This window comes from Neodothiora populina (genome assembly GCF_041146345.1).
Source record: "Neodothiora populina strain CPC 39397 chromosome Unknown canker_contig_15, whole genome shotgun sequence".
Taxonomy (NCBI): Eukaryota; Fungi; Ascomycota; class Dothideomycetes; order Dothideales; family Dothioraceae; genus Neodothiora; species Neodothiora populina.
The window spans coordinates 2,746,538-2,771,459 of NW_027191413.1; the positions used below are offsets into that span (position 1 = coordinate 2,746,538).

The following is a 24,922-nucleotide window of genomic DNA, read 5'->3' on the forward strand; positions in this document are numbered from 1 at the left end:
ACGCTATAGATTGAGTCGACTTTTTCGCAGAAACAAGGGCTCATGTAGATTGGACAGGGTCCCTCTCGTGTTACAAGATACCAGTTTTGTCATGTCAAGCATGCGGTATGCACTTTCAATCATGAGACTCTGCCCATGCACGATACCAGTCCAGACATTCAGCGTTGGCAACCGATGCTGATGTCTTCACCTTCATTCCGCATAAAATCTGCTTGACCGCTGCTTCGACTCTGCAGAATAGCACGTCAGTATGAAACTCCTGCGGAGTCAGTGTATAGGATGGAAGACTTACTTCTTCCCGTTCGTGGTGATGGGGATCTCAGGCGTTTCGACAACGATACCTGGAACGTGTCTAGAACTCAACTCCTGCCTTACCATCTTTTGCACTTCCTTTACAAGCTCGGTGGAGAACGACTGTCCGATCTTCATCTTCAGGAACAACACGACGGTCTCATCAGTATCGCTCTCCCTCCGACGCCCAATGCACAGCGCGTCTTCAACTTGCTCGGGAAAGTGCTTTAGCAGGATGTTGTAGATCTCCGCACTCCCAAAGCGCACTCCACTAGGCTTTAGTATGCCATCACTACGTCCGAGCATGAACAGTCCTCCCGTAGCGGGGTCGAACCGTATGAAATCACCATGATGCCAAACACCAGGAAACGTTTCGAAATAGGAGCTCCGGTATCTGGCTTCACCTGTCGGCCCCCAGAACTTCACGGGTTGACAAGGGAATGGCCGAACACAGACCAAGTCTCCGGGTTCGCCCGTAGAGGAGACGTCTTTGCCTTCGTAGTCCCAAGCGCGTACAGCCATGCCCAGGCCGAGAACTTGAATCTCGCCAGTATACACAGGCGTCAATGGGCAAGGCGCACCGAATAGGGATATAATGTCCGTACCACCTGTAATACTACCCAGATTGATGGATCCGAAGGCCTTGTAGACATATTCGAACGTTGAAGGTGCCAAGGGGGAACCAGTGCTGTAAATAGCTTTGAGAGTCTTCAAGCTGAGAACGTGATCCTTCGGCATGATCGACTTCTGCTCTAGCACAGACAGATACTTTGCGGATGTTCCAAATTGCGTGATTCCTAGTTCGTCGACAAGCCTAGGCATGGCGAGATCGTCGGCAACGGACTCGCCATTCTTGGTGTAGCGGAAAGGCGAGCCATCGTACAACACGAGTGTAGCACCGCTAGCAAGACCAGATACCAACCAATGCCACATCATCCAAGTACATGTCGTGAAGTAGAACAGACGATCGCCTGGTCGTATGTCACATTGTAGCATGTGTTCCTTTTTATGCTGAATAAGTGTACCTATGGCACCATGTACAATGCATTTTGGTGCTCCTGTAGTGCCAGACGAGTAAAGAATGTAGACAGGGTGATCGGGGTCGAGCTGCTTGAATTCGGTCGTTTCTGGTGGGCTCTGTAGAGAACAGAACTTCTCGTAAGTCAATGCCTTGCTCGCCAGAGAACCAGAGCCGATGCTGGCACTATCCTGCGTCTGGACTGTTTCGAAGATTATGATGGATTTCAGCGAAGGCAGCGACTCGCCGATCTGTTCGACCTTTGCCAAAGTAGGATGCGTTTTGCCGTTGTAGATGACAGCATTGTCACAGAACAACAAGACCGGCTCGATCTGCACCATACGATCCAGAACAGCAGTGACTCCTGTATCAGGGCTGATTGCCGTCCAAATTGCGCCAAGCGAGGAAGCCGCGAGCATAGCAACCAAGGCATTTGTGTGGTTTGCAACGAAGCCCGCCACACGATCACCAACCTTGACATTGGAGGCAAGCATGCCGGCCTGACATAGCCTGACACGATCTCGAAGCTCTGCCCAGGTCACCGTTTCCCTACTTGTCTCGGTTGCAGCAATGATTGCAACACTAGAAGGGTCGGGCGATTGAGGAGGAAACAAGAGGTTTTCGGCAAAGTTGAGCCTTGCACCGTGGAAAAACGGAGGTCTAGGAAACATTGGCGCGCTCACAGGAAGAACCTACTTGTTTTCAGCATTTCGTGCAGCATGGGTGCAACATGCAGGCGGCTGATCTATCTAACCTCTTGGTATGGGGCAGAAGATACAATGCCAACATACTTCCAGACAACCGTCCAGAAGTCTGATATATTGTCGATACTCCATTGATATAGTTCTGGGTATGTCTTCATGTGTAGTCCATATTCATTATTTACGTTCTGAAGAAATTCCCACATCTGAGTAGTTTCAGGTGCCGGGTGCTTCCATAATGCCGGGACGAGTTCCTGATGATTTTGGTCATTCTGACCAGCTGCACTCTCTGTTGTTGACATTTGGATTTAGTCTGACAGTTTATGTTGTAGAAAGCGACACCAGCCTCTCTACGGTCCAACAAGTATGAGATTCTTAAATTCGTCGTTACCCCCCGGGTAATGGTGGAGAGTTGACGTGGAGCCGAAGCCGAAGTATAAACTTGGCGCAGATCACGATATATTCCGAGGTAAGGTTTCAACATTAACCTTGATGGAATTATCTATTCACGAATCCAAAACTGAAGGCAGATTATCTGCTATGCAAGGCGAGGAACAATGGAATAGGAATTCATAATGCTCAACCATGTACAGCAAAGATAAATTCATACATTATTGGGTATCTTCTCTCCTAAGCAGACTGCTCAAATGCGTACCAATCCCAATGGAGCTTATTTGGCGAGACAAGCAGTTACCGACATGGGCAGATATTCTTTGCTCATACAACAAAGATTATGAGAGCCTGGTGTATTTTAGTAGTAAGATAGTAGGCTAAATAATTTGGAGGTGCAACCTGATCTCTACAAGTTCAAAGCCTAAGCGTTTTGGTGGTTCTACTTTCACTATATTAACATGTTAAGCGCAGCATAGTAAATCGCAAGTGCTGAGCATTGACCGGCAAGAGATATGCTAAGCATTCGTTGAGACTCGAGTGAAAGACGAAAACTTGAGTGTCAGAGGAAGGCCTTCCGCTGCCCACATAGCGCTGTAGTAAACGATCCTAGTGTACAGTACTATGCAGCTATGCAGCTATCGAGGATAGATTGACCCCTCTGGCTTACGGGAAAATGTCGAATCGTGAAATTGAATATCAGCCTGGCCCAAATCATTTGCTACAAAGACACCTCTCAATGACCGGTACCTCCTTTTGCCCAAGCCGCATCGGCATCTATTCTTGATAAGCATAGTCCAGATTCATTCGATCGTATATCACTCTCACCTGGATGGATTTTCGGCTCCTGTATATACTCGCGAACCTTTTGCTTCTGCTTGTAATCGGTGCCGAATCGGCGATCGCGTTCGCCGACTACTTTCTCGAAATCGAACTGCTCCGCCGATGTAAAGCTTGTCATAAGCTGCGGCTCCCCGAGCGGAAGTGCATCACCAGGCTGCCATAGGTTGTACACCTTTCCATAGAGATGTACTACTTCCTCCATCTTCATATTGTCAATGTGATTCTGGGTAAGGCAACTTTGCAGATCTTACCTCCTTATTCTCGGCGATCTCCCATACAGCAGAGGGGACAACAGGCTGAGGCATGACGAGCATACCTGACTTGACTTCAAAGACATGAGAGTGCCAGAGTTCGCGTTCCTTCTTGTCCAGAGTCTCATATAAACGTGGTGTGATCATGTATTCAATGCCTATCAAGCGAGCGCCAGGCTCTGGAGAATCGTAGAGGATACACTGACGGACCTCTGTGGACAGCGTCAGCCCACATGCGGCTTATCGTTCGACTGGGTGTCGTGTCTCACCATCGTTCAGATGAGCGCAATAATGATTCGCTTCAACACAAGTTCCAGGTTTGCTGACATAGGAATGAAATGCGTTGAGGTGGGCACAGATACGCTTGACCGGTCTGAAGTCCTGAGTCATGCCTGCGCCTGTCTCTAGAGTCTTGTTCTTCAGAGACTCAGGCTCGCCTTTAATGCTTCTTGAATCAGAGCTAGTTACCATCTCGTCGCAATGGCTCATTACCACCGATGCTTTCAGATGAGTTGATTGATGGGCGATGGAGCAAGTAAACCTGTTAAGAAATATTACAGTGTAGAACTGTCAAAGTGATTACTCTCGTATAAGATAAATGCGTGCATATACTCTGTGATTTATCTTAGGTTGTTTGGACTTCACGTGGGATAGATGCACGCAACGCACGATGACGTTTGGAATATGGCAGAGCTTCCCATGATGTATCACAACATCACATATCGCGGTCCCTTACATACCTAGGTGGCCAGGTTTTGGCAACAGGGTATTGCACCTTGCTTATACAAACACTGTCAGTCATTCTGACGGTGCAGTACATTCAGCAAAGTCGTTGCTAGAGCCATCTACAGTACTTCACTGTACCACGGGGCGAGTTTCAGCGTCCACTACAAGTATCTGAGGCCGATCTCGGCAGGCGTCGGTACTTGGTCCCAAGTGGAACGCGAGTCACGAAAGTTTGCCGCTCCACACTTTTTCCAACGGGATCTTCAAGCACTGAAGCGTGAAGCCCGCACTTTGGCTGAGCCCTGCATGTGGGTGGAGTGGTGGACGTTAGGTTAATCCGAAGGCGTGGGTTCTACTTTGTGCTTGTCCTTACTGTACAAACAACTTTCCAGTGCATTCTTTCGTTCCATACTTTTATAAGTTACACTGTTACATTCCAACAACCAAAGACATACATACCACTCCCCCGTCACACCTCCGAATTTTTAGCTCCCCTTGCATGCTTTCATTCCGGGACATATAACACACGCCGCAGCATCGCTTCACATGCCTCGTAGTGCTCAGATACACCATTTCTAAAGGCGAGCATCTTCCTCCGGCACAACCATGAATTTCTTTGGCGACCCTGGTCGTAGCAGGCCGCCGCCGCCGACGATCAAAAAAGTGACGATGAAGGTCCCCGTCAAACCGTCTCCGAGGCCTCAGACAACACAGAGCGCGCCCACGAGATCACTTCCTGTCGTACAACGGAGAGCGCCGCCCACACTAAAAGACGAGCCGAAGACAATAGCGAAGAGACTCGCCACGAAACGCAAGTCGCATACGCCGTCTCCTGCCATGAGTAGCGACGACGATACCGACGGGGAAGGAAGCGCAAGATCACTCACCCCCAACAAGCGCGCACGACCGGATGCGGGCCCGGTTGACGCAGATCGGATCATTCTAGACGTCAGGGATAGGTCTCGAAGAGATGGCGGACAGTTCCGATTTATTCATGGCGCAGACCTGGTGGAAGGAGAGGCGGGCAAGAAATACTTCAATGTCTTCGAGGAAGAGGAGAAGCCTGCTAGGATAGAGTTGCAATACCCCAGCGACTCTCGGCGCGAAAGGTAAGTCATGACACAGATCCATGATAAGGAGCCGAGAACTGACTGTCCTTCAAGATTTACTCTTGTCTATAACGATGTCAAGACTGCAAAGAACACCAACGCCGACTACCAGCCTCTGGACGATATAAGAGAGAGCGTCAAGTTCATCTGTCAACACTATCTGCCCGCAGCAAAATCCGACGAATGTTTGAACGAAGACACTGGTTTCGAAGCCCGTTTGATCAAAGCAGTCAGACATGGATCCTCGGCGGAATACAAGACAGTCATTCGAGATTTCAACGATATGATCACAAAAGCTAGGAAAGAGGGAGAGGTTCGCAGCGTTCTCGAGAAACAGCACAGCCTGGGCGACTTGAACTGGGTCCAACGTCTTCTCGACCAGGTATATGCTCGCACTGTCTCGCCTCAAGTGGAGAGCCTGAGAGTCTACGAAGGGTTCAGCGACAACGTCTATGGAGAACTCAAGCCCCGTTTGATCTCAGAGATGTTCAAGCAGACCGAGCTCAAGTCTGGACAGGTCTTCGTTGATCTAGGTTCTGGTGTCGGCAACGTCGTTTTGCAGGCCGCATTGGAGGTTGGCTGCGAGAGCTGGGGAATCGAAATGATGGAGAATCCGTGCAAGCTTGCCGATCTACAGCGTGAGGAGTTTGCTGCGCGAGCCAGGCTCTGGGGGTTGGCGGTCGGCAAAGTGCATTTGCTCAAGGGCGACTTCACCAAGAACACCAAGATCATGGAAGTCTTGAAGCGCGCAGACGTGGTCCTGGTCAACAATCAGGCATTCAATCCGGATCTCAACTCGAATCTGATCACCATGTTCCTGGACCTCAAGGATGGTTGCAAGATTGTCAGTCTCAAACCTTTCAAACCAGAGGGGTTGGAGCTGAAGGAATCCAATATTAACGATATAGCGCATTCCCTTGTCAATGAACGCAAGGAGATGTACTGGTCTGACAGCGTCAGCTGGACAGACGCTCCGGGTAATTATCACATCGTTACGAAGGATCTACAACGCAGTGCAGAGATGAAGCGTCAACTGCAACAGCGCTCCGCTAGACGCTCACGGAGGGCGGACTGAGGTACTCGGAGCTTTTCATAGCATTATCGGCGCAATTTGGCATGCAATAGATACCCAGGACAGGATTGGCGGTGTTATTGCTAGGGTCAGGCATTCGGATGTTTTGGGTTATTGCTCGACCATCTGAGATCAGCGTGGTGCTGCTTTATCATTCGCGAGGCATAGCGTGGCGCAGAGCGAGGGAGCATGCATCATACCCATGACTCTGCGAGGAAGAACCATGTAACGATAGAAGAAGATAGAAATACTACAATGACGAGATGTCCTCTCCATCACCCGTTCGGTCGAGGGCGCCCAAGAACCGAACACAACGGGGCAACGTGGAGCCCGAAGCAATGAGAATTGCAGCGGGGGGGTTTTTAATTTTGCTTCAGTGTCCACACTCATTTCACCCTGGTAGGTCGGGGTCTCCCCCTTGACGGTGATGAGCTCTAGCTAAGAAGAAGCGTGTTGTGCAAGGGATGTCTACGAATATTGGGTAAAGATAGCTCATGAGCAAGGAAGAATTACGACATCGTTGAAGCCTTTCACCACGCCGTCTGCTAGATATTCTCTATATCTCAAGACGATACGGGAAGATTTTCGGATGTCTTTCTTTTTCGTGCTGTGTAAGAATGAGCTGAGGTTTTGAAGGTTGTCCAACTCGAGAAGTTCGAGTTTTGATGTTGTGTCGTAGGGAAGGTCAGTGCGTCGAGACAAACAAATCAAACACCAGGGGTCCCGCAGCTCCAGGCATCAAGACGTCACTGTTTCGGCGCGGATCTTAACTTTTGGTTGTTCATGTGAATGTGAATGTGAATGTCGTGAGTCTTTGCTGTCGCAGACTTGTCGCTCACAATCAGTCAAATGGTACGTTAGTCTTTTGGTCACGAGATCTATGAAATCAGATACTGATCAAAACACAGCCTCCTAAACGCCGTCCACCAGCGACAGCCTCGTCGGCAGCCAAAGCAGCACCCAAGAAGCGACCGTCCAAACTCGCCAAAGAGAACGACCTGACCGCAGATCAAGAAGCCGAGATTCAAGAAGCCTTTGCGCTCTTCTCCGTACAAGACCACCCGGACTTTGAGGACGAAAAAGAGGGAGCGATCAAGATCGAGGATGTCAGAAGATGTCTGATGTAAATACCCTCTTGCAACATCCCTGCTCTCTGCGATCAAGCAAAGACAGCCGAAAAACTGACCATGTATCCACAGCGCACTCAACACGCCCCCAAACTCGCAATCCGAGCTCTCGGAAATCCTCTCCACCCTCGACCCCTCGGGCGTCGGCTACGTCAGCTACCCGCACTTCCTAGCCGTCGCAGCACTGAAATTGCACTCGAAACACGACTCGCCTGATGCGCAGGCCGAAGAAGTCGAGACTGCATTCCAGCTGTTTACGCGCGGCGAGGGCGAAACGATCACGCTGGCGATGCTGAGACGGGTCGCTCGAGAGTTGAGAGAGGATGTTGGGGATGCCGTGCTCAAGGATATGCTTAGGGAGGCTAATGGGGGTGCTAGTGTTGGGGAGGGGATAGGCAGGGAGGAGTTTGAGGATGTTATGAGGCGGGCGGGCGTTTTTGCGTAGTAGGGATGTAAACCTGAGGTGGGAATGCAGAGCTGCTGTATAGGGGGGAAATGGTGGATTGGCGTTTTCGGGATTGGGCGGACGGGGTTTTCTTGTTTGATACCCACGACTTGCGGTCTTTTATGGTGCATTTTCCTAATATTCTGTTCATCACGTTCACGGTGTCGGCTCACAGTAATGTTGTCTAATTTGCAAAAATTACCCTTCTTTCCCACGGGTGTTGTTACATCTTGACCGAATAGCCAATATTCATATTTACACGTTCCAAAGCCAGCTAGCCTGAGCTGTCGCGCGCGTGAAAGTAACCGCCCTATCCAACCTTTACACTTTTGATCTCCAACTACAATAAACATTCAAGCTATTTTCGTGATGAACGCGCGCATATCCAATGCGATACCCTATCATTTCATTACGCAAATGTCCGTTACCCGGCTACATTTCTTTTTAATTTTCTCACGTTGAGTACAGCACACGCCTATTTCTTCTGCCTTTTATTTGGGGGCTCGTCGCCTCCCTTGGCCTGCACGAGGCTTCGGATGTCGATAGGGCCGTCGTCGTCATCGTCTTCGTCCTCGTCGTCTTCGTCGTCTTCCATGTCGAAGTCGGACATGTCGGCTGCTTCTTGCGCTTGTGCTGCGAAGATTGTCAGTAGGAGCATATGTGGAGCACTGGGGTGGGTAGTCGTCGCAACTTACTGAAGTATTTGATGGCGCCAGGCCAGAGGTCCTCGGCGATCAGATTGGCCAGGTCGTCACCGGCTTCGTGGACCTCGACGCCAGGCTCGAGGTCAATGAGATCCTCGGCGTCAGGCTCGTCCTTCTCCTCTTCCTTCTCGCCCTTGTCGGCCTTGGCCTTTGCTTCCTTCATCTCCTTGGTGGCCTCGGCGGATTCCTCGGCTGTGACGTAGGGAGCGGCGCAGACGAAAGCGAACCAGGTGAAAAAGGAAGTGTTCTCGCCGTTCCAGTTCTCCACGAGCTTAGCCATGGTGGAGTACTCCTTCAGATCCTTCTTGTTCATGTCACCGGCCTTCTTGCGAGCCTCCCATAGCTTGACGGCGCCGTCCATCAGGCCACTGGTGGTGTCCTTGCCCTTCTTCCAGTTGATCTTGACAGGCTCGGACACGAGACCGGCCCAGCCGTTCTTGGCTCTGCGGTACCAGAACTTCTTCTCGAGCACCTTGTCCGTGAACCAGTCGTTCTCGGCGAACTCGAAGCGGAATTGCAAGCTGCGTGGGTCGCCGCCGTCGGCCTCGAAGCGCTTGACCTCGAGGTTCGACAGGGCCTTGCCAATGATCTCGGAGTCGGTAGGCTGGATGTAGTGGTCGATCTCTGGAGGCGCGAGCTCGAAGACTAGAGGCCAGAAGTTGGGGATCTTGCTGATGACTTGTTGACGCTTCTCGTATATCGGCGCGCTCATGACATATTGTTGGCGCACTGGTGATTGGAGTTTTACATGTGAGAGAGGACACTTTATATGCTACGAGCAGAGGTAAAGAACTAACTGATCTCGGTATCGACTTCATCGAACTCGGCCTCGATGTTGGCCAAATCCTCGTAGTAGACGGGGACCTCTTCTTCAGCCATGGTGTCTGTACGATTTGAATAAGATGTATAAGGTAATAATCGAAAGTGAAGTGGAAGTGAAGAGTTTGAAGAAGATCAATGGAGCTCTGAGAAGAAAAAGGTCTACTCAACCTCCAATCAGATGACGGAGTTGCTCCGGACCCTTGAAAGTTTTGAAGCTCTCGTGTATTGATGTAGCAAAGTACCTTAAGTCCCGTCCCTTAAGGTATCTAATCCTCTGGACCCTGAGGGACGTCGACGTCATGTCCCCGAGCACCAAGAACCAACCATAGCGCGGCTAAAGCGATGATAGCCGCTTGTTTTCCTCAGGCCAACTCTAATTTATTCTACGATACTTGTAGATTTCCCCCCCAGGTGCTGATCGTACCTGAGCATACCTAACTTACCAACCACTTTTATATATATATAGAAAGAGCCGAACGACAGCCCCCACGAGCTCATTGTGAGCAGCCATTGGGCCATGCCGCAACGCAACTTGCTCAGACCATCGCAAACGACCCGCAATATCATCTATCAGCCTCTGCAATCGCGCCAATATGGCACTTGGCGGCGCACATCTGTACTCGACGAGTAGGTTTTGTGTAGACATTTTGATATACTTTTGAATTGTTTTCCTTACCAGACACTTCCACAGATGGGTAGACCGAGAAGCCAGACCAGTCAGTCTGAGACAGCTTACTTTCTTCGGCCGTGTCTTGACCGAGGGTCGCCTTCTTGGTTCGGCAAACTATGTCCGCGAGGAGCTCCCTACTAGGTGTGCAATGCCTTTTCTGCTTGTTCCGTCTGCTAGTTGTGCAGTGTGTTAAGATGTGTTTCGCCGTAGGCTTGCCCACAGGATACGGAATATCGAGAATCTGCCATATTCTGCTTTGCTGAATCCTCATATCGCCCACGTCTACGAGCTATATAATTGTGCATTCGAAAAGTTCCGAAGAGTGCCCGAGATCAAGACACTTGAGGACAATGATAGATTCTGTGTATGATCGCCCTGTTCCTTCATAGCCCTCATATGCTGATCAGTCACAGGATGTCATGAAAGAATGCCTTACGGAACACTTGAGCGTGATCCCTCGGCTTGCCATGGGTGTTCTTGAGATTCAAGACTCGGTCCGCAGCGAAGACTGCGACCGCCTCATGACCACCTTACTGAGAGCTGTAAGTTGCATTGAATTTTTTTAAGGGGCAGTTTCGCTGACGTGGTGATGCAGAGAATAAGTCGTCGAGTCATTGCCGAGCAGCATCTAGCATTGACAGAAACCTTTCACTCGCCTTGGCATTTTCCTCAGGCGCCCAAAACGGCCATGACTGCACCTGAAGACGATCTGATCGGAGAAGTCCTACTCAAGTGCAGTGCCAAAGACATCATCGAGAAATGCACCGAGACGGTTCGAAAACTCACTTACGATGCCTATGGTCAACATGTAGAGCTACCAGAAGTGAGGATACGAGGACACCTCGACACTACTTTTCCATACATCCCGTCACACCTCGAGTACATCATTGGTGAATTGCTCCGAAATTCTTTCCAGGCGGCCATGGAGCGAAGCACTCCTGGCAACATGAACCCGATCGAGGTTCTCATTTGCGAGGCTGCCCAACACGTCCTGATACGAGTTTCTGATCAATGCGGTGGCGTTGATCGAGAAGTCCTACCCTACCTCTGGTCCTTTAGTAAGGGCCCCCGGAGACACAAGCGTCTTGAGAACCTGCAACACGTCCCACGACTTGCCGCCACTCTGCAAGAGCTTCAGATGCCCCCAGACACGGCGAAGCACCATAAACACAACCATGCTCACCATGATGGCAAGAGCAGACATGACAGTTCGCTTTTGACCCTTACTGGTAGACATCCCGACCTCAGACTCGGCATAGGATTGCCTATGAGTCGCATCTACGCCGAGTACTGGGCGGGTAGTCTGGAGTTGCATAGTCTTGAAGGCTATGGTGTGGACGCTTTCTTGAGCATTAGTAAGCTCGGCAACAAGAACGAAGTCTTGAGTACGCGTGCCAGTATGGATGCCATCTAGAGAGCAAGACAGCACTCCTGTTTCCATGGTGGAGAGCATAGCTCTTCGGTCAACGCAAGAAATGAAATATATATTCCGTCTCAGCAGTCCGAGCAGAGCACTCTCTACACCTGACTCAATAGAACCTGGGCTTGAGGCTCCGAGCATAACTGGAAGTGCTGCAAACACAGAGCAAGCTCGGAGAAGGGCTTGGACGATCGACTGCTGCTTGCAGAGAAAATCACATGAAGGGCTTGTTTCCTCTTTTTGTGTGAGAACTAAATTCGCATGGCAGAGATTACTATGTCAGATACTTCAGCAGCCTGTACGCCTTTTCGCACTACCTATGAGCTCAGAACAAGCCGTATGGAGAGGACGGATACCATCTCACTCCGTACATGCACTTTGGATAAGATACGAACGCCGCTCTGGTCGGATAGTGGAATATACCACTCACGTATCACCAGAGATCGAGAAGCCTGTGAGAGAGAGATGGAGAGGAAGTGGCGACGAGGTCGCCTGAAAACGAGAAATTTATCAATGGATTCAGTCAATGGAATGAATTACTTTTGATGAAGTGGAGAGTTGCATTAATGCATTAGAGGCTACCTTTGTCCTAGGTCAGCTACCCTAGCTACCATGTCTACTTGAGAGTCGAGTGACTCACGTCCAAGGGGGATCTGCCGTGTACTCTGTCCCACCGCCTTCAGATCTTCAGCATCTCCACCAGTTTCTGACGCACAAGGTCAAGCTCATCCTCTTCTTGCTGCTTCACTTCATTCACTTCCACCTTTGCTTTTCCCTTGCCCTTCGCGTTCTTCTTGCACTTATCCTCAAGCGCAGCATCCTGCATGACGACATCCTCCACCACCCTCCCCATCTCCTCCCTCCTTTCTCTCTTTTCCTTCTCCTCCCTCTCCTTATTCTTCTTCCTCCTGACCAAACTAACCACAACCTCATCCGCCTTCGCCTCAGCGAGAGGCGTCAAAGTCCGATCCAGAAACCCATACGTCATCATGCGAATCCACTCCCTCTGCAACTCGAGTCGTCTCCTGACTCCCTCGCGCACAAGCAGCTCATCAGGCCTGATCAGCTTCTCCCTACCCAGTCCCCAGCACTCATATCCCCATCTCCCAACTAAATGCGCCGGAACGCCAAGCACAGGCATCTCCTGGCGCGCCAACCACGCCTCATGCACGACCTGGGGCATAGGCCGTGGAAACGGCACAGGGCGGCGATACGAGTGCTTGACCCACAGTCTCAGAACCTCGAGGCGCGAGGAGCCGTCTGCGCCGCGCAGGAAGTTCCAGAGGGTTGTCAGCGTGCGCTCGGAGAGCAGGAAGTGCACAAGGCGCTCTTCGCCGCCGGCGCGCGACACAGGGTCCGTGTAGAGCATTTCGAGCTTGATGAAGATCAGCTGTAGGTGGTAGAGGGTTGAGGTCGTGAAGTAGACGGGGTTGTGGATTAGGGCGTGGCGTGGCGCGTTTACGGGGATGTCGAGGAGGAACCACATTCTCTGTCAGGGGTTTTCCCAATCAGCTTGTAGAGATGCAGATAAGGAGGAGAGGGGGGCGAGCAGAAAATACCTTGACAGCATCAACACCTTCATCGCGCGCAATGCGATGTCCATGCGCCGCCATCCACCCGATAATCTCACGCGAGACAGCCTCGCGATAAACAACCATCTTCAACCAGCGGAACCCCGGGATCGCTCGCACGACTACTCCTGCACCTCCTGCTTCTTCTTCGCGACTCTTCCTCGCCTGATCAGACACCCGTCTATGCTCGTCCGACACCTTGCGCTGTCCTCTACGATCGATCGGTTCCGCCCTCGCCGATGCCAAGGCATGGTAGATGGTGCGGTGAGGAACGCCATTGCGATCCGTCCAGCTCAGACTGCGTTTCTCATCTGCAGTGCGCGTGGGTTGCAGCGTAGGATCCTCGATGCACAGGCGGCGATAGCACCACCACGGAAAGATAACCTCTGCCTTTGGCGCCCAGAGCCGCGTGCCCGCGAGAATGAAAGCCGTAAAGTGGCTGTCCATGATGTAGTGAAAGGCCGCAGACACGGAGTAGAGGTTCAGAAGGGTTTGAGGGTGCAAGTGGCTGGTGATGTTGAGCAGGATGTCGACGTGCGAGAGCAGGCTGGTCAGGAGGTCGAATTTGTTCTGGGCGAGCAGTGGTGAGGGGTAAGGGGAATTCAGGAGCAGGACGCGGCGCCGGGGTGGCTTTATTTGCAGGGTCGCTGGCTCGTGGGGCCTCGTTGATGCTGCGAGTGCTAGTACGTCGAGAGGATTCTGGCAGGTGGCTGCTTCGACTGTGACGTTCTGGTTCTGGCGACGGCGCTTGCGGATGGTCAAGTGCGCTGGTACGGCGTGGTCTGGGTTGTCGTCTTCTGCATCTGAGCCTTGCGGTGAGCTGGACAGATGGCGCTTTCGAAGGTTGGTTGGCTGTGATAAGGAGTTGGCTCTGTCGACAGAGGCGTCTCCCATGTTGACGTCTGCATCGTCGTTTGATGACATTGTTCCGATGATGGATCAGTTGCACTGATGCCTCCAAAGATGGAGGGGAAAGAAGTGTGGGTGGCAAATGGAGTCTGAGTTTACATGTGAAGATTGACAATAAGAAAAGCAACAATATGAAAGAACGATTGTGCAAGTAGATAGGCGGCTGGGGATCAATCAATCCGTGTGTAAATGTGAAACATTGCAGCATCTATCAAAAGTACCAAAAATCCCCCTTTCCGTCTTGACGCCATGTGCATATGAGAAAATCCGTTTGCAAACCCACTTACGCTACGTTGAGAGGTATCACTTGAAACATCCGACCTGTGGCTTGTTGAAGTGCCCGTCCAGTCGCCTGACCTCCATGGCAGTAATTCCCTCTCTTTCTCCTTAAAAACGCCGTTTGCCTGTTCAAGCCGTCTAACACAATCATAGATGTTACCGCCCAATGCGAAAATGCCTCCCAATGCGAAGGGTTACCTCCTGTTCAGCAGGCTGAGGAATTCCTCTCTCGTCTTTGCGGTGGACCTCATCCTGCCAAGCATGCAGCTGGTTGTCGTGCTCGATCCGGTCTTTTGCACGCCGCGCATCACCATGCACAGATGGCTCGACTCCATGACAACGGCGACTCCCTGAGGCTTGAGAACTTCTGACAAAGCCAGCGCCACTTGCTTAGTGAGGCGTTCCTGCACCTGTAACCTGCGAGAGAACATCTCCGCAATGCGAGCGAGTTTGGAAAGGCCAAGGACGCGACCGTTCGGAATATACCCAATGTGCATCTATAACAGCAATCGTCAGTACATCAAACACATGAAAAACTCCCCACACAGCATAATTTACCTTGCCAGTGAAGGGCACCAGATGGTGCTCGCAGAGACTAAAGACCTCGATATCCTTGACGATGACGAGCTCGTCGTGATCCTCGTGAAACACCGCTCCATTCACAATATCCCGGAGGTTCTCCTCGTAACCCTTTGTGAAGAACATCATGGCTTTTGCGTATCTCTCAGGGGTACCGTGCAAACCTTCTCTGTCAGGATCCTCGCCGATGCATTCAAGCAGGGTGCGGACGGCACCGGACAGCTTCTCCAGTCTCTCGGTTGCTTGTTCTGGCGTTGACTCAAGTCTCTCGCGCGTGCCGATGCCTAGACACTCGTCAATCAATGCACTGTGAAAATTCTACATGGGTGCTCATACTGGGCCAGCTCAGACCGTCAAAGTCAACGGTAGGGTTTGCCGTGTATGGACTGCTGCTGCGGCTAATCGTTGTGGGAGTAGGAGCCTCGTCACGCGGGTCTCGCGCGTCCACCTCCTCTAGGTTTGCGAGTCTCATAGGGCGTCTGTCTTTGGCTACGGCTTGGTGAGGCTGGAAGTAGTGGCCGTCTTCCAGGTCAATGGGTTCTTTACGAGGACCCATGGATGATCTTATTGAAGCAAATGCGCTCTCACGCTCGGTGGCGTCGCGCTTCTCCTGCGTGGTGTGCAGAGGGGAGGATCCGTTGATGAGTGGTATGGCTTTTGGCTTTGGACGGGGCGAGAGAGGTTGATGATCCATAACTTATGTGAATTTATTGATCACGGTGGTGGGGTGGATGGAGACAGAGAAACCCTTTGGGGGTCGTGACCAAAAAAAATTATGACTAGGTATGCCAGGATCAACGAACAGACGGCGGGGTACAATCCCCGGAGACTTTTTAATAATTATTTTCAAGTTTTATCAGATCGCGGCAGACTCAGATGGGGTGATTCGGAAAGGATACTTCTATAAAACAAAACAGAAAATACACGCCTGCATGGTTACCTGAACATGAATGTACAGTACAGTACACCGTCCTTGGCGACTGATAGTATAGATATGACTACCTTAACGTCCCTCTTGATTTCCTCTTTATGCCTCATAATAAGACAGAAAGCTTTTCCTTCCCTTGGTCCCCCACGCGGAGAAAAGACGGCGATATGATCTTTCAACGTCACCCCATAATTGATAAGTCCCTATACAATCTTATATGCGCAATCAGGTATGGGACTAGTGGCTATATCTAGCTATTAGTTTTGGTTGCGCTAGTATAGAGAAAGTCGTCGCTCTTGCTACTAAACAGCTGCTTTGCTTAGGGATGTTATTGATCGAGGTGCATTGGTCAAAATGCGAGATGATTTTAGCTCAGCCCTGGCGCCCAGCGTCTGGCCATATCTTTTGACACACTCGGGCATCGGCGGAGAAGCTTACCTTGCGCTGACAGCCTCAAGACTCACCTCATATCATCACCCACGCCCCTTGTTGTTCCGTCTAGCAGTTACGAACATGCCACTACCCTGCTAGCATTCGTCATGAAAGAAAGACTCGGTGTAAAAACGCTCGTCTTTGACATGTATTCCAGGCAGCGCTCTGTCGATGACGGGAGCTATCTTCCCCTCCTTCTATCCTAGCTATAGACACTACACATGTGCCTCACCACGTCCTTGATTTTATCGCGATCTGAATGCGACGTACGGATTCAACATGATAGTATGCGAGGGATGCATGCTCGTTAACGGGTCTATTGCAAATCTGGGAGGATTTTGTGGAGTGATGCAGGTATCCCCGATCAACCTCGCCAGATAATCAGATCCGACGCCTCTGTCGACATTCGAGGATCCGGAATGCGAACACATCAATGACATGAAGTGTTGGCCATACATGGGCGAGTGTGTCAGACATTGACATATAACTTCGAGCTCACTCACGCCCCTCCGTCCAGATAAAGTCTGCCCGACGAAGACAAGCTCTGGCCATGGTCCTGCGAAAAAGCAGCTCTTCTCTTGGTAATTGTATTGCAGGCGGGGCGAATCCACTGTAGTTGGTGGTGGACTCACGAACCGAGCCCCTTGTTGGTCCAAGTACAGAATCACATAGTAGTACTGTCTCGCAGCATGTGCTAGATGATGGCACAGCTTGTTATGGGATGCTATCTAGCTGGGTTGCAAAAGACAAGCACGCCATCTCGCTTGCTTGTTGTCCCGCACTGCCTTACACAGATCAACGGCAAATATCTGATCGCGCGATCGGTATCGCAACACAGGAGGCTCAATGGCAGGTTCAAGGGCGACACACTGGCAGTCAGTATTTGGTTCGTCGAGAAGGGCAAGTCGCGTGCCCGAAAGCCTCGATTATTGCTTGCGCCGAGAAGCCGCGGGATGCCAGATGAGCAGGCATATGGAGCCTTTGCGAACGTGCCTGATCTTTTGATGGCACACGGTGGTCGCCTCCCCAGAAGTGAGTGGTAAACGAGCAGTGTGTGCCACTTGTGGCTTGTGAGAAGGTCAAAGGTATTGTTCTAATAATCTGCCTACGGTGGAGATATCTGAGGGAAGCGATGGTTTATGATGCATATGCAATGACGTGAACACTGTCTGGATGATTCAAGTGAAGGGCTTGGTCACGACGGACTGACTACATGATGTCCAATCTCTGCTGCGACCATTTTTGTTCTGCCCCGAAGCACGGTCAATGGCGGCACAATCACCGGCAGCACTTTGCCCGACTGGCCTTTTGCTACGCTGACACTGAAGGATATCAGCGATTCCCAGCTCTTCGGACTGCTCTATACCTTATGTTCCTCATGCTCTACTAACCTGGACCGAACGACAACACCACAGTATTGACGCCGGACGCCGAGTCACGTGCCATCAAGTTTTGCGGGGCAGCCGGCGCAGGACAAGCAAAGGCAAAGCCGGCCAGAGGCGAATCGAATCAAGCAACGCCAAACAGCATAATTGCAGCAGCAGCAGGCTACAGCAACTGTACTGTATCACTGCCAAAAGCTGGTCGCGGTCCAGAGAAGGTGAGGTTTGTTCAGTTGCATTTCACTTTCCCCCTGTCACACCTGTATTGTCATGCACTATTTCTAGCGTTGTGATTTCCTGCTCTGCTTGACTCTGTTCTTTTTGTCTCGTCGAGCTCCAGAAGACCTTCCAAGACTAGCGATCTTTGTTCAAGGTCGGTCGGCCTGCTTCTGGGTCGCGTTGGCTGGATTCATGACATCTCGGCGTCTTCTCTAACCCGACCTGCTTTGCTCGCACCTATGGCTGGTAACGCATCGGATTGGAGGGGTCGTGAATATTCAGACAGGGAGCGTGAATATAGGAGAGCACCTGCTCGTGTCTCGTCGAGAGAGAGGGTATCGTCTCCCAGTGCTGTCGCTGTCGCTGCCAACACCACTTCTGCTTCTGCTTCTGCCTCTGTCGCTGCTGCTACTGCTGCCGCCGCTGCTGCTGCTGCTGCTCGAGGGCCTTCCTACGAAGACCGATCTGTCACATCCCCCAATACTCATCCCCCACCACATTCTCCTTCCTTGTATCACCGCACTCGCTCCACTTCAAGAAGCAGACATCGCGGCCGTGAGTCACCACCGCCGCGTCGCAGACACGATCCCGCCGACGAAAATCGGCCGCGCTGGTCGAGCTCTTCAAAGGGTGGAAAAGCTATCGTCGACAAGCACTCCTCCCGGCACGGAAGCGACCAACGTCGACACGGCCAGGCAAAGCGGCACTACGATTACTCTCCTTCACCACCACGCCAGCGCACGAGGGACACCAAGCGAAGACGAAGCCAGAGTCGTGGCATATCGCCGCCTCGTTCCAGACTTCACTCTCCCCACCCTAGCAGAGGTGACAGGGCAAGTCATAGGGGTTCGCCCGACCCTCATCAGCCTCCCGTCCGTCGTCGCTCTCGGTCTGTCGAGTCGAGACATCGACCACACACCTCCAAGTACAGTCGGCGACGCTCCCCAGACGATAGGCCAGCAAGAGGAGGAAAACAAAATCCAAGGGACAGATTTCGATCCCCACCACGCCACGACCGACGCCGGTTCTCACCTGGCCCACCTCGTCGAAGGAACTACAGGGACGAACGAGACGCCGACTACTCATCTCGGCACCACGAAGACTATTACGGCACCAGACACAGCAAGCCTGCCACGTCGACTCGCTCGCCCCTGCGGGACACCAGGAGATCGCCTTCGCCCTCGGACTTGATTTCACAGCTGGCCACTAGCCGTCGCCGCGAAGAACAGGGTGGGCCCTCCAGACATCGACGCCCTTCGAGATCGCCTTCACCCGCCTACTCGCGTCGCGATCATCGAGAAGACGCACGATACAGGGGCAGAGAGAGGGATCGACCTTACGACAGCGGTCGCCGAGGATACTACGAATCTTCGCCCAGGCGAGAGCGTCTGCGCGACCAAGCAGACGACAACATGTACGGCCGAGGTGGTTATCCAAGAGGACCACCACCGGGTCGGCCGCCATATGTGGACCCTCGATACCCACCTTCACATGCGTCTCCGTATCACCAACCTGCTGTACCCGGACCTTCGCCCCCTCACGCGCACTCTCCATATGGCAGGCCAGGTTATGCGCCCCAGCCGGCTTACGGTAGCTATCACGGGTCAGTCTCGCCTGAAACATCTCACTAATGCCTTTCGATGCTAACTACCTTGAAGATCTCCTGTGCACGCTTACTCACCGCAGCCGTCGCCTTACCACTATGCGCAAGGCTATCCACCCCCTGGAGCGAGTCCTTACTATCAACAGCCACCTCCAGCGCACTACGCGCCTCCGCCCCAAGCTCACCCCGCATACTCGTCGCAACAACCTTACCCATCGCACGTGCCGCCTCCTCGCGCACCACCACGTAATTCTTCTTATGGTCCTTCCAGTCGCTCTCAGGGGCCGCCTCCCGGTGCAGGAAGGGGCCGAGGTGGTCACTTCGCCAACTTGTCTTGGACGCCGACCACGGGAAGCCGGGGTGGTAAAGTGTCTAACAACAGCACCACTCCTAGAGCACCTTCAAGCTCTGGCGCAGCAAGTCCAGCGGGCCATGCTCCTGCTTCTGTCGATGATGACGATAATCCTTTCCGACCTCCAAAAGACTTGCGCGCCGAAGACGAGTCGACCAAGAAAGACACCAGATCCAACAGCAAGCCAGGTATCAGCTTTTCGATCAAGGGCATGGCGGACAGGAAGGACGATACCCCGCCGATCGTACAGATGAGGAAAGAGATTGTCAAACGCAGACGGATCAAACCTAAGCCCAAGCTGAGCGAAGAGTTCGCTGCGTCGGATTCGGTTTATTTTCGCAAGGTCGGCAACGAGTCGGTTATTGGATCTGGCACATACGGCAAAGTCTACAAGGCCGTGCATGTATACACCAACGACAAGGTTGCGCTCAAGAAGATCCGTATGGAGGGCGAGCGGGACGGATTTCCGGTCACTGCGATTCGTGAGATCAAGCTCTTGCAGTCTCTCAACCACAACAACGTTGTCAAGCTGCAAGAAGTCATGGTGGAACGCAACGATTGCTTCATGGTGTTCGAGTATCTCTCTCATGACCTCACTGGCCTGTTGAACCACCCGTCATTCACACTAACCTCGGCACACAAAAAACACCTTGCGCAGCAGCTTTTCGAAGGACTGGACTATCTGCATAAGCGCAGTGTCCTGCATCGTGACATCAAGGCGGCTAACATTTTGGTGTCCCGAGATGGAGAATTGAAACTCGCAGACTTTGGACTGGCACGGTTTTACAACAAGAACGCAAGAAAGAAGCAGGACTACACGAACCGCGTCATCACTATCTGGTACCGTTCTCCCGAGTTGTTGCTGGGCGAGACGCAATATGGACCCAGTGTGGACATCTGGTCAGCGGCATGTGTGTTGGTGGAAATCTTCACGAGGCATGCCATCTTCCCTGGTGATGGAGGCGAGATCAGCCAACTGGACAAGATCTACAATGTTCTCGGCACGCCTTCGAGGCAAGATTGGCCGGGGATCGTGGACATGGCATGGTACGAACTCTTGCGTCCGACGCAACGACTGCCGCCGACGTTTGCAGAAAAATACAAGGAACGAGTGTCGCCGGCAGCCTTTGATCTTCTCAGCGCCATGTTTCAGTATGATGCGAATGCAAGACCGAGCGCGAGCGATGTCCTCGAGCATCCTTATTTTACGGCGGAGGAGCCCAAAGCACAGCGCGCGTGGGGACTCAAGGACCTCGAGGGAGACTGGCACGAGTTCGAGAGCAAGGCGCTGCGCAAAGAGAAGGAGCGCGAGGCGAGAAGGAAAGATAGGGAGAGCGCGGCGGAGCAGAAGCGCAAGCCAGACGGCGCGCTGGTTGACGAACGGGATACCAAGAAGATCAAGACGTCGTCGGATCTGGGTATCTGATCTTTTTATTCTCGAATATCTTTAGACATGGCCGGGATGGGTACATGCAATATGGGTCGGTGGTTTTTTGAGCAGACGGAGGAGACGAGGAGTCGGGAGCGAACAGGAAGAAGAAAAGGGAAAATGATGAATTCATGTAAACCATTCAAGACGTGGCAGCAGCATACGCAAAGAAAGTAAAGCGATTAATACTGGCTGCTCTACTGCCTGATGATGATTGTGACAAGAAAGACTGAGGTAGATTCCCCAGATTCTCCAGATGCGAACCCTCTGCGTCTTCTGATCAATTACTGCATCTCTCTGTCCCTCGGACGCTAACATTCCCAAGTCCGGGGAAGATACCTCAGCTTAGCTTAGCTCATACAGTAGAACAAGGGCCACATGGCTTCATACTGTAGGTACAGCAGCAAGACAACACCAGCCGACAAGCTAACCACTATACAGTAATCCAGCACAACAACCAAAGTTGCTTTCCTTTTTTCTTTTCAGTTTTCTATTCCGCACTCTGCCTGTTACCGTGGCATCTCTCTTTCCCCCCCCCCCCCCGCCCCCAAGAGTGCAGCAGAAAACAAAGAAAAGAGAAAGAAGAAAGATGCACTCGTCCCTAGTCCGAGTGCAGAATGTCTTTGGCTTCTTCACGACCGTGGCATTCACGCTCGGCGCTCTGATCGCGCTGAGTGTCGTCGTGTCGCCGCAGACGCCTCGGGCGGAGCTCAGGCTTAGGAATGTGCAGGTGTATGTTTTTCCTTTTTCGTTCGCTGTCTTCTGGTCTGTGGCCGGGTTGAAGAGGGGTGGGATGGACCAGGCTAGGCTGGGCCGGGCTGGGCTGTTTGGGAAAGGTGAAGATATATGTAAGAACGGATGCTGATGGGAGATACTGCAGAGTCAAAGGCCGGCCGCACTACTACAGCGCCAGAAAGGAAGAATACGCACACATCAAGTTCGACCTGGACGCCGGTACGTTTCCCCTCTCTCACCACCAAGTCCCTCTCTCTCTCTCTTCCCTACTTCCCAAAGCCCGACCCATCTGACAAAAAGCAAAAATAGACCTAACCTCGCTCTTCACCTGGAACACGAAACAAGTCTTCGTGTACATAACGGCGACCTTCGCCTCAGCCAACACCTCGTCGTCTTCTTCGTCCGACTCCTCATCATCAGAAGCCATAATCTGGGACGCGATCCTGCCTCACCCCTCAGCGCCCGAGCACGCAAACACCTACATCCACCCATCCCCGTCCTCGTCCAGCTCTTCCACCTCTCGGAAATCCAAGCTCAGAGCCGGCTTGAAGTCGTACCCCGCCGGTTCCGCCGGCCCGGGGATTCTGAGGCTCAAGAGCCAGAAGCCGAAATACCAGATCACGACGCCGTGGAGCAAGATTGGAGGGCTGAAGGATTGCAGGCTGCATTTGAGGTATAATATCCAGCCGTGGGTGGGCGCGTTGACGTGGAGTTCGGAGGAGGATAGGGGGTTGGCGTGGAAGGGGGTGCAGGGGGGCGAGAGTGGGACGTTTGAGATGCCTGTTGTTGTGAACAAGGTTGGAGGAGGGGAGAAGGGGGCGACGAAGAGTAGGGATGATCTTAGGACCGAGACGGGCGCTGAGAGGCGGAGGGGTAGTCCTTCCTAGGATGAGGGAAAACTGATACTTGGGAATGGAAGTCACGAAATGCGCTTTGTGAGAAAGAGGGGATGCTGAACTGGTCTTTGGATTCTACGTGACTCTGCTCTCGTCTTCTAGGCGCAGGTGTCTTTGCATCCAGGCTCCGCTCTCGAGGTATCTCCTCTTGCTCTCATGTGCCCTCGGGTTTCATCTGCTTCTCCTCCTTCCTTCTCTGGGAGTTTGCTATTTGCTCCTTTTGTGATCAGATTGCTCGTCTCCTGTGCTTCTCTGCATTTCGGCCAAAGCTGCGCTGTTTGGCTTCTCACTGGCAAGGACGGGATCCCGGACTTGAACTCGACAGATTCTGTGAAAGCACAGAAGAAGCGCGCAGACGTCGTGGCTTCGTATTACTTGTTACTCATTACTCGACTGCGAAGGAAACCGATCTGCCTCAATCCTGCACGTCTCTGTTCTTGGCTGCTGTGGTGAGAGTCAGTTCAAGTGATTTGGGAGATGAGATAAAGAAGACTAGAAATGAAAGAGTGAAAAAAAGACGTACATGGTGGTAAGGTCTCGACCAAGTGCCGTGATGCGCGCCACACCTGAAGCAGGTTGTCCTCTGCCACGGAGCACATGACCCATGGGTCGTTCTTGTTCCAACTGAAGTCTGAGACGCGGCTCGTGTGGCCGCCGTGCATGAAAAGTCTGGGACAAATGTCAGCAATGGGTTTATAGTGAAGGCAAAGCAAAGAGAACCTCACTCCTCTGGCGGTCCGTCCTCGGCATCCTCGGGCGTCTGCTCCGCTCCCACACGGCTGACATCCCAGAAAATGACGCGACGGTCATCGGCGCTAGAGGCCAAGATGCTGCTGTCGTGGGGGTGCCATTCGACGCGGGTGACAACGTCCTCGTGTGCCTCCATGGTGTGGATCTTGCCGTGGCCAGGGAAGCGCATGTCGAAAATACCGACCGACTTGTCAGCGGAACCTGTGGCGAACAGAACATCGTGCTTGGGGTGGAAAGCAAGTGCGTTGACGGCATCATCGTGGGCTTTGATTGTTATGGCTGCCTTCGTGTCCGACCTTCCTCGCAGGTCCATCAAACAGAAGGTGTTGTCGTCGGACACGGATCCGACGAGATTCTTGCCGTGGTGTGGATGCCATTGCACGTCATTCACAGTGGCCTGATGCTGCCTGAAGACACGAGCGGCGGTCAATGTCGGGTTTTCTGCCTGGTAGTCCTTGATGTCCCTTCATGGTTGTGTCAGCTCGAGTGTCTGGTGAATATCAAGAACTTCAGGGCGTACCATATCCTGACGGTGGAATCTTCACTACCCGTGGCCATCTGACCTTCAGTATGAGGATTCCAGTCGAGACCAAAGCCCTCCTTCTCGTGACCCTTGAGAGTGATCTGGGCGTTGATGGTGTTGTCCCTCGGCAGCGAAGTGTGTTTCGTGCGGTCAAAGACCAATGCATCGCCGTCGATGGTCATGGTGGCGATGATGTCGGGGTTCTGCGGCATGTAGCGGGCCTTGTTGACCTCTCCCGGGTGGTTGATCTTCTGGATGACCTGGAAGCTGATGGGCTCTTTGGCACTTCCATGGCCGCCGAGCTCCTCTCTCTCGGCATCATACTCGTTGGGGTTGGCGGCCGGTCGGTTGGGCAAGTTGATCTGGGCGATCTGAAGGTAGTTCTGGGCTTCGCTGGAGGTGTGGGTTCCAATGATGATGCGGTGCGACGAGAAGTTCTTGTTGGGTAGTTGTTGCACGTCGGGCAGCCATTGTGTTGTCAGAGTGGGCCACTCGAGAGCGCGGCTGTACATGATGTCGTAGAGGAAGACGGCATTCTTCTTCCATATTTTGTATTCCTCGTTGATGATTTTGTTTTCGGTCGTGGCATCGGCCACGGCGTCGCCTTGCAGCGTCATGTCTGGAGGAAAGTCAGTCCAGGTCGAGTCGAGTCGAGAGAGGGTCGACGATCATACCTTGGTCAGCCATGTTTGTAGGAGCGTGCAAAGCCGAGAGATGGGTCCTATAGAGTACAGTAGCACGGAGTA

At 52.3% G+C, this 24,922-nt stretch overlaps 11 protein-coding genes across 12 annotated transcripts; 5 read left to right on the forward strand and 6 right to left on the reverse strand.

Moving 5' to 3' along the window:
• Positions 1-115: 115 nt before the first annotated feature.
• On the reverse strand, positions 116-2,312 carry AAFC00_003276 (uncharacterized protein; the record flags this gene model as incomplete). Its single annotated transcript, XM_069342729.1, has 3 exons — positions 116-230; positions 293-2,001; positions 2,064-2,312. The coding sequence occupies 3 exons, from the start codon at positions 2,310-2,312 to the stop codon at positions 116-118; spliced, it is 2,073 nt and encodes a 690-aa protein (XP_069199234.1).
• An 824-nt stretch (positions 2,313-3,136) lies between these two features.
• AAFC00_003277 (uncharacterized protein) lies at positions 3,137-3,965 on the reverse strand (the record flags this gene model as incomplete). Its single annotated transcript, XM_069342731.1, has 4 exons — positions 3,137-3,177; positions 3,229-3,445; positions 3,495-3,706; positions 3,764-3,965. 4 exons carry the CDS (start codon positions 3,963-3,965, stop codon positions 3,137-3,139), a joined length of 672 nt encoding a protein of 223 aa, XP_069199235.1.
• Positions 3,966-4,826: 861 nt separating this feature from the next.
• AAFC00_003278 (uncharacterized protein) lies at positions 4,827-6,404 on the forward strand (the record flags this gene model as incomplete). Its single annotated transcript, XM_069342732.1, has 2 exons — positions 4,827-5,329; positions 5,384-6,404. The coding sequence occupies 2 exons, from the start codon at positions 4,827-4,829 to the stop codon at positions 6,402-6,404; spliced, it is 1,524 nt and encodes a 507-aa protein (XP_069199236.1).
• An 846-nt stretch (positions 6,405-7,250) lies between these two features.
• AAFC00_003279 (uncharacterized protein) lies at positions 7,251-7,973 on the forward strand (the record flags this gene model as incomplete). Its single annotated transcript, XM_069342733.1, has 3 exons — positions 7,251-7,253; positions 7,310-7,524; positions 7,601-7,973. 3 exons carry the CDS (start codon positions 7,251-7,253, stop codon positions 7,971-7,973), a joined length of 591 nt encoding a protein of 196 aa, XP_069199237.1.
• Positions 7,974-8,448: 475 nt separating this feature from the next.
• Positions 8,449-9,556, reverse strand: AAFC00_003280 (uncharacterized protein; the record flags this gene model as incomplete). Its single annotated transcript, XM_069342734.1, has 3 exons — positions 8,449-8,606; positions 8,669-9,406; positions 9,475-9,556. The coding sequence occupies 3 exons, from the start codon at positions 9,554-9,556 to the stop codon at positions 8,449-8,451; spliced, it is 978 nt and encodes a 325-aa protein (XP_069199238.1).
• A 460-nt stretch (positions 9,557-10,016) lies between these two features.
• On the forward strand, positions 10,017-11,583 carry AAFC00_003281 (uncharacterized protein; the record flags this gene model as incomplete). Its single annotated transcript, XM_069342735.1, has 5 exons — positions 10,017-10,126; positions 10,191-10,310; positions 10,380-10,533; positions 10,583-10,711; positions 10,765-11,583. The coding sequence occupies 5 exons, from the start codon at positions 10,017-10,019 to the stop codon at positions 11,581-11,583; spliced, it is 1,332 nt and encodes a 443-aa protein (XP_069199239.1).
• Positions 11,584-12,268: 685 nt separating this feature from the next.
• AAFC00_003282 (uncharacterized protein) lies at positions 12,269-14,054 on the reverse strand (the record flags this gene model as incomplete). The annotated part of the gene is made up of 2 exons (XM_069347744.1): positions 12,269-13,078; positions 13,149-14,054. 2 exons carry the CDS (start codon positions 14,052-14,054, stop codon positions 12,269-12,271), a joined length of 1,716 nt encoding a protein of 571 aa, XP_069199240.1.
• Positions 14,055-14,542: 488 nt separating this feature from the next.
• Positions 14,543-15,621, reverse strand: AAFC00_003283 (uncharacterized protein; the record flags this gene model as incomplete). Its single annotated transcript, XM_069342736.1, has 3 exons — positions 14,543-14,845; positions 14,907-15,211; positions 15,264-15,621. The coding sequence occupies 3 exons, from the start codon at positions 15,619-15,621 to the stop codon at positions 14,543-14,545; spliced, it is 966 nt and encodes a 321-aa protein (XP_069199241.1).
• Positions 15,622-18,127: 2,506 nt separating this feature from the next.
• Positions 18,128-21,269, forward strand: AAFC00_003284 (uncharacterized protein; the record flags this gene model as incomplete). The annotated part of the gene is made up of 2 exons (XM_069342737.1): positions 18,128-19,491; positions 19,547-21,269. 2 exons carry the CDS (start codon positions 18,128-18,130, stop codon positions 21,267-21,269), a joined length of 3,087 nt encoding a protein of 1,028 aa, XP_069199242.1.
• Positions 21,270-21,861: 592 nt separating this feature from the next.
• On the forward strand, positions 21,862-22,894 carry AAFC00_003285 (uncharacterized protein; the record flags this gene model as incomplete). Its single annotated transcript, XM_069342738.1, has 3 exons — positions 21,862-22,004; positions 22,153-22,226; positions 22,317-22,894. The coding sequence occupies 3 exons, from the start codon at positions 21,862-21,864 to the stop codon at positions 22,892-22,894; spliced, it is 795 nt and encodes a 264-aa protein (XP_069199243.1).
• Positions 22,895-23,318: 424 nt separating this feature from the next.
• On the reverse strand, positions 23,319-24,863 carry AAFC00_003286 (uncharacterized protein; the record flags this gene model as incomplete). 2 transcript variants are annotated; one of them, XM_069348077.1, is made up of 5 exons in its annotated part: positions 23,319-23,344; positions 23,427-23,572; positions 23,629-24,117; positions 24,174-24,795; positions 24,851-24,863. In XM_069348077.1, the coding sequence occupies 5 exons, from the start codon at positions 24,861-24,863 to the stop codon at positions 23,319-23,321; spliced, it is 1,296 nt and encodes a 431-aa protein (XP_069199244.1). The 2 variants fall into 2 exon arrangements, with proteins under 2 accessions (XP_069199244.1, XP_069199245.1); XM_069342739.1 differs by having other exon boundaries at positions 23,319-23,347.
• Between the last annotated feature and the right edge of the window lie 59 nt (positions 24,864-24,922).